At 38.6% G+C, this 7,749-nt stretch overlaps 1 protein-coding gene across 3 annotated transcripts in view; it reads left to right on the top strand.

Moving 5' to 3' along the window:
- Window positions 1-5,036, top strand: part of Plod2 (procollagen-lysine,2-oxoglutarate 5-dioxygenase 2) — a 71,799-nt gene extending 66,763 nt beyond the window's left edge. For 2 of the 3 annotated variants that reach the window (XM_055629680.1, XM_055629681.1), the window contains 5 exons: window positions 1,393-1,458; window positions 1,960-2,064; window positions 3,135-3,281; window positions 3,384-3,509; window positions 3,668-4,963. In XM_055629680.1, the coding sequence (XP_055485655.1) occupies window positions 1,393-1,458; window positions 1,960-2,064; window positions 3,135-3,281; window positions 3,384-3,509; window positions 3,668-3,823 (600 nt within the window). In that variant the 3' untranslated portion in view covers window positions 3,824-4,963. Of the gene's footprint in view, window positions 1-1,392; window positions 1,459-1,959; window positions 2,065-3,134; window positions 3,282-3,383; window positions 3,510-3,667 lie in introns of all 3 variants that reach the window. The other variant, XM_055629679.1, reaches the window with a different exon arrangement.
- The last annotated feature ends 2,713 nt before the right edge of the window (window positions 5,037-7,749 follow it).

The following is a 7,749-nucleotide window of genomic DNA, read 5'->3' on the forward strand; positions in this document are numbered from 1 at the left end:
AGGAAGAAGGATAAGGGAGGAAGAGGGAGGGAAGGTAGGACCAGGAAGAAATGAAGGAGGGGTCTACAACTGCTATACAAAGTGAATAAATTGTAAATAATAATAATAATAAAAAAGAAGTTAGTTTGGGGAAAATACCCATTATTTTTCCACTTATTAAGGTATTACAGCAATTTTGTAAATATATACTGAAGATAATAACCAAAGGAGAATGCAAAGCGAAACTTTCTCCCATACAAAAAAGTGTTCTTAAATTGAAGAAATTTGAGTGAGATAGTAATAGCGCCTGGTCTTGAGTTTAGCGACCTCCTTCTTTAATAGGGTTGGCATATGTATCCTTTCAGAAAGCTTTCTTGACTAGTCATTTCAGTTACCTCCTTCCTCACATCTCTTCCCCTTGCCAACAATTACAAAGATCCCAGCCACCTGATAAGAGTAGTAGGCATTTTGCTACTTTAAAAGTACCTTTTTCCTGTTTTACTTGCATATCTTCATCTTTAATGAGGTAGGACTTGAAATGGTTTCCTTTCGTTAATGGAGAGTATGGAGTCTACATGCTTAACTTGGGTTCTGAGGTTTTGTGTGTTCTGAGGGTTAGAATTACTTGGTTGTAGCTTAGCTTCAGTTTGTGTCCCGCATTGTATATGTTCCTATGGGAACTTAGCTCTCCTGAGAGGTTACGGCGAGCCTGCAGAGCTGAGGGGGCTCTCCTTACCTTCCCATGGCCTTGCCATTCTTTCATACTTCAGCGTGAAGATGTACTGGGGCGGAATATACTTAGAGATTTTCCCCTTTTCATTAATTTATAGAACATCAGTGAAATCGTGACTGACTTAATGACTGGAAAGGTGTTTTCAAATGAAAAGTCAGTGATAGTGCCCAGTAAAACATTAGGGACTTTAATTAACATCAACAAATTTAAAATGATGACCCAACTCAACCAGAAAGTGAGATCTGTACCCGAGAAAGGAGTTTTTTCTACCCTTAGCACTCTGGGTTACAGTCCCAATTCTCTTCTTTATGTTAAAACATGGCACGCTTTAATTTCCTAAAAACTGCATACAAATCCATCTCTTATATTATCATTCAATGTTAATAGCCTGAGACATAAAACTTTATAGATAAAAGCCTTGGTGTACCCATACACAGAAAAAGACAAAGGCTGAAATAGAAACTGGTTTCTGAAAATTATTATTTTGTCCAATATGCAGCTGCTTATAAGTTATTTGCATATTTTACAGTGTATATACTTATTTGTGGAAAAGTTATATGTTTAAATGTGTATTTTTGTTTTGTCTTGTTTATTTGCATATTTTTACAGTGTATATACTTATTTGTGGAAAAGTTGTATGTTTAAATGTGTATTTTTGTTTTGTCTTGTTTTGTTTTTAGGACTGGAAGGAAAAATACATAAACCGTGATTATTCAAAGATTTTCACTGAAAATATAGTCGAGCAGGTTTGTACGACTAGTTGTAAGATGTAGAGTTGTTTTTGTATAGTTTTCACAAAATCCTGCTGAAGTAATATTACTTTAGCAGAAACTGTTGGTTCGGTACAATTCATGAGGCTTACTTTCAGCATTAAGACCTCATGGTCTTCAACTCACTGGAGCTCCTTCAAGCCCGTGAAACAGTGGGAACTCTTGAGAGAGTTCCATGGTACAGTGGAAACTCACCTTGGAAATGATGGATTATCTTTCTTAAATAGTCTTTACTCAGAAAGACTTATTAAAAACATGCTATATTTCAGTGTTCAAAACTCACTCAGGTTTGTTTCTGAGGAAATAAAATTTCATAAAGCAGTGCTCTGTGACACCATTTTTTATGCATGAAGAGGAAGAAACATTATAATTAATGTGATAAAATTATTTTCCAGTGAAGATTTCTTTTTATTATGCATGCATATTCAGAGCTATTGCTGGTGTTACCCTGTCTTCTAACGGCGCACTGTATTACAGCCTTGTCCGGACGTCTTCTGGTTTCCCATATTTTCTGAAAGAGCCTGTGATGAGTTGGTAGAGGAAATGGAACATTATGGCAAGTGGTCCGGGGGAAAGCATCACGTGAGTTGGAATTTTACAGAAAGGAATAAAATGGGGAAGGGAGGGGTAGATAGAGATTTCCTTCTTCATTAAAAGTCTCTGAGACCGTGAGCTAAGTGAGTTAGCCATTAAGAAACTAAATGAGTTAGCCATTAAGAAAACTTAGTCTGATTTTACTGATTGCTGATGGTTTAAAATCAGTCTCTACCTGGGTCCCTTTCTCATTTATGAGGGCAATCACACTGTTCAGCCATGAGGGACCAGTGCCCGCAGATTGGAATTGATTAGGAAATACATGTATTTACTAATCAGTGTTCTTTCCCAAGGACAGTGTTTCTTCCCTGTGCTCCTCTTCCCAGTGCTCCGTAGTGAAAATGTCAAACATCTACTGACTGTCAGCGTGATTTTGTGTGTGCGTGTAAAATAGTAAGGAGGAATCTGTAATTCTGCTTTTTATTTATGTGGAGTTCAAAAACTTGGCAGGAAACAATACCAGCATTGATTCCGTGTGTGCCTCTGTAAGAAGCCACAGGGACAGCCTGCTCCTTAATATTACAGAGGGATTTTAGTAGGCTGCTTTGGACTCTCACTGTATTTGTCCAGCTTGGCTCATAGCTATGTAGCTGACCAGGAAGAGATGCTTTCAAGCTTTGAGGAGAACCTCACCAGCTAGAAATGATAAGTCATGGTGGCAAGCAATCGATGAAAGACTTGGCTCTCACCAGATGAAAGCAAGGTTTGCAGGGGCTCTGAAGCCCAGAGCACATGAGTAGAATCTACCCTGAGGGTGGTCATTAGATTATTTTCAGGGGTGGGGTGAGGACTTAGGGAAGCCCGTTTTATCAACTTTGTAGGAAAACTCCTATCTAGAGTTAATAAGTAGAAAAGCGGCTCCCGACTGGCCGATACACCTCATGTGCCACACGGTGTGAGCAAAGCTAAGCTACCTACGTGATCTCGTTCTCATACCTGAAGCAAACGGCACACCATCATCCAACAGCTGCTCGTTTTATTATGGTTTTTCTTGGTTGAGAAACAAAATGTCAAGAAACCCAGTGCAAACTGTCCTGATGTAGTCATGTGATTTTCAGGATAGCCGTATATCTGGCGGTTATGAGAATGTCCCGACGGATGATATCCACATGAAGCAAATCGATCTGGAGCACGTTTGGCTCCACTTCATCCGAGAGTTCATTGCTCCAGTCACGCTGAAGGTCTTTGCAGGCTATTACACAAAGGTGCTTATGCTGTTCCTCCTGCCCGCTCGCTCCCTCATTCCTGCTTGGGCATGCTCTTCTGTGTTTCCAGTGTTAAGCAAATCTGCCGCGTTGCTTTTCTAGGGGTTCGCACTGCTCAACTTTGTAGTCAAGTACTCACCCGAAAGACAGCGTTCTCTCCGTCCCCACCATGATGCCTCAACATTTACCATCAACATTGCTCTAAATAATGTCGGAGTGGATTTTCAGGTGATTATGAAACACATTGAAAACACTTTTTCGGGAACCGTGAGATTATGGGAAAGGCCGTGTAGATGGCAGCCTGCATGTCGCTGCTGATCGAGAATGTAAGCTAATGATAGCTTCATGTGTTTGTTGATATGTTTGTTTGTGTTTACCTTTTTTAGGGAGGTGGATGCAAATTCCTAAGGTACAATTGCTCCATTGAATCCCCACGAAAAGGCTGGAGCTTCATGCATCCTGGGAGACTTACACATCTGCACGAAGGGCTTCCTGTTAAAAATGGAACAAGATACATCGCCGTGTCATTTATAGATCCCTAAGTTATTTACTTAACGTGGACTGAATCTCTGAGATTGGCATGAACATGTCTTTGAAGTTGTGCTTGAGACCATGAGAGGAATATTTAAATAATCAACAAAACAACTTCACTTTGGGCCAAGCATTTGAAAACTTTTCATAGGAAATTGTTTGATGTTTCTTAACGTCTGCTCTGAGCCTTAAAACACAAGTTGAAGAAGAAAAGAAAGGAAAAAAAAAAAGTGACGGTCGTCGGTATTTATTTCTATGCTTTAATTGTCCCTGAAAGTAATAACAGTTTATGAAATGTTTAGGTACAAAGTCATGAATGATAATAAATAAGTCTAGTAATATTTTCTTATTTAAGGAAAACCTGAGATTTTATTTATCGGTGTGGAGAAGTGTAGAAAACAGTTATAAATGAAAATCAGCAAGTCTGGAAACCCACGTTTCTGAAATATTACTGAATTTATACGTAATTATTAAGTCGTGATGACCTCTGTGCAGGTCTGTTGTTCAGTAATTAGGAAGAAAACCCAAAGAAATATTGCACAAAGCTTTTCCTTAAGAAACTCTAGTGCAAACAGCCAGTGGGAGCGTATCCATTGGAAATACACTTAGTGTGAGAGGCAGATCCTCATTTCTGTTGGAAATTGGGCCCTTGTGTTACTCCAGGGCAAGCTCTCAGGGGAAGCTCATGGCTTTCTGCTTTGCTAAGTGCTTCAAGTGTAAACTCCCAAGTGTCCTTATGTCAAGCAGGATTGTTTGTTTCTTTCTGTTTTTTTTTTCCTAAACATAGAAAATAGTGAGAAAAAAAAAAGCAATTTTATTGAGATTAATAGTAAATTTTACAATGTTTTTTTTTTTTAAACTTCTTAAGTACTTGAATTTTATATCAGGAAAACAGTTTTTGAGCCTTGTTTCCTTAGCATTTAGCCATAGTTGTTCTTTGTTAATGTTTTTTTTGGGGGGGCATGCTTTTTTCCCCCCTCACTATAATTTATCATTTTTTTAGTCTTATTACTTTTGCTTTATCCCACTTTTTAAAAAATTTCCATAGCAAAAATTATTTCAATTTTTAATATTTCTCTGAATGAGGTTTAAATATCTTTTCTATAGCTACTGTTTTTAATTTAAAGGTTAAACTTGAAGAAAGTTCTTATTCATGGTGCCAAAATTCATTTTTCTAACTCTGTGTGTTAGAAAATGATGAAAAATAAAATAACTTAAAATAAACATTGTGCTTTTCCGTATTATTGGAGATTCTTTAGAAGCGAATATATTATAAACTAGTCTGAAAGCATATCTGGATATAAAAGCCATAATTATTTCATTTAGCCTGATGGTTGAATCAAAGTTGCTACCTAAAATTTAAATTTAATTAACACTTTTCTACTCTCTTAGTGACCAGGGAGTTGATCCAACTCGTTTTACAGGAGTGGAAACGAAAGCCACACATTTCATCAACACATGTATCTTTCTAGTTGTAGTTTGGTGTCTCTGTGATCATCTAGGTTGTGTCCCAGGCAATGAGAGTCGTGAGTCAGCAGCGGTGATCACTAGAAACGGACTCGGGAAGTAAGGAGGTCGGGTTCCCTTCTCGGTGGCCCTAAATATGCAAAGCAGATCAACTAGATTGAGGAGGTGCCTTGGTGATGATGTGGGGGTTTAATTGCACTTCAGGCAGAGTGTACACGACACGTAGATCTGGTCGGGCGCTGGTGCCATCCGGGTGCACCGTTTGTGAAGCGAATCGCATTTTTTTCTTTTGCAAGCTGCCCTTCCACTCAGTGCCATGCTGTTCATAGGAGGCCGGATTCCAAGCATTAGCTCCTGCAATAGACTACATTAGGCTGCCGCCGGGCATAAGGAGAGTCACGCGATGCTTCCAGAAATTGAATGAAGGCAACGGATTTAGCAAATTTTCTGGTTTCCCTTTTATCTCATTTTAATGAACTAATGCAGAATGTACCTTAGAATCGTAATTAGCGAGAGTAAACCTCCCACAAGTAGGTCGTACAAACTAAAAGATGAGAAAATACAGGGTTACTGGGTAGATGGAGAAACTGACCGTTTGAGACACTGATGGGAAGAGTTCCCAGAGCCGCTTCTGAGGCATGATTCATGCATTCTTTCTTTAGGAACAAGGAAATGACAGATGTCTCTAGAATAGCAGTATATGAGGGAAAAACTCATACCATTAGAGTCAATATCAGCTATGTTAAAAACAGATCCATGTCTGTTTCCACTGTTCCCCCTGCCCCCCTACCTCGTGAGAGGAGCATAATGGTGTGAGATCTTGGAAGAGTAAATGGGTTTTGTGCTTTTTGTTATTGTTTCCTTATAACTGAAACCTTACTATGTGAATACATTTAGGTATGATTGAAAGAAGGAGCCAGAATATCGTTTTTGTGTGTCTGATGAGAGGTCTTTCAAATCCTCACGAGGTCGTTTTTTTCCAAGTTATTTTTCTCTTCTTCCTTCCTCCTCCTTTCCTTTGCTCCTCTTTGAACGCAGAACCTCTCATTCATATTCTTTTTACACCTCTATGGTCTGCTTTTGCTAACCGTTAATTCACATAGGAATGGTAGGAATATTGTCTTTTAGAATAGATAATTAATTATATTCTAGTATTTCCACCTCGATTCTGCTTTACTTTTAAAAAACACTAGCTTTTTATTGGTAATTTTATAGAGTAAAAATATGGGGAACCCTACTTACATGTGTTAAGGGGGGCTTCTTGTGACCCCTGCGCCCCTCTCTGGGTATACACTGATTAATGCGCCTGTGTGCTAAGCACGAGAGCCCATCTCATGTATTAGTGTTTGGACATGTCATTTGCTCAGAGTATGGGACCATTTACACTACGGATCTCTTCAAACTGCAGACAAATCTAATAGAATTCAACATTGCTGTTCACAGTGGAGAGCCAGTCTGTGTAAATAGCTTCGTTTCACTAGATGCTGGTTTTGGAAAATTAAATTATTTAAGGCATCATGAAAGCAGGCTTTGTCAGCACTGTTTTTCTGTGGCCTTTCAGAGAACAAGTATAGACTTGGGACTGCTATTAAGAAAAAGACATTGGAGAAAAACATAGAGGGAAATCCATAAAGGGTTGTGTGTGTGTGTGTGTGTGTGTGTGTGTGTGTGTGTGTGTGTATGTGTGTGTGTGTGTGTTTATGTATGGAAGAAATGAGCTTTGGATTCAAATTAAGAAGTAATGAAGAGAGTAGAAAACTACATGGAAGTATATTTCTAAAATGCAAACTGAGCTGTGGACTGGGCTTGAAGCCCAGTGGAAGGGCTCTTGCCTTAAAAGGTACAAGATCCTGCATTCAGTTGTGAGAGCGGCTTTATTGCTAACAAATTTATGATGTGTATATTTGTTCCTGTAATATATTAAGATCAATTAGCACGTTCTCTTTTCACTGAAAAATCTGTGACTGTCTTTGAATATTGATAGTCTTTGTAAATTAGGAATTTCTGCCTATATGCTGGTTAAAACAAACAAACAAACAAGTCATTAATTTAAAATTAAAACTGTGCCATAAGGAAAGGTTACCATTCCAAAGTGCATCCTAAAGTAGATGTTACTTTGTCACTTAGAATTAAGGAATGGAGATGGTTTCCTGTAGATTTGTGGTAGATAACAGCTCTGTGCATAACCGCAGAATAACTTTCAGAGTAGTTTTTAAACATGCTCCTTACAATGTTGCTCAGTGAACTTCGAGACTGTAATAGTATCTCTTAGAAGAGCAAAGGAGACCATTCATGTGCTGGTTGCACCTGGCAGGACTCAGTAACAGCCAGGGCAGCACTGAACAAATGGAAGCGTATTTCCTACTAAGCATCGGTGGTGCAGAATTGATTCACTGGAAGTAGGGTGTAACTGCAAAATTAAGTTAGCCTTTTACTTTGTGTGCTATTAAATTATTCTCATCTGCGTTTA

Source organism: Psammomys obesus, unplaced genomic scaffold (genome assembly GCF_907164565.1).
Source record: "Psammomys obesus unplaced genomic scaffold, mPsaObe1.curated_primary_1811, whole genome shotgun sequence".
NCBI lineage: Eukaryota > Metazoa > Chordata > Mammalia > Rodentia > Muridae > Psammomys > Psammomys obesus.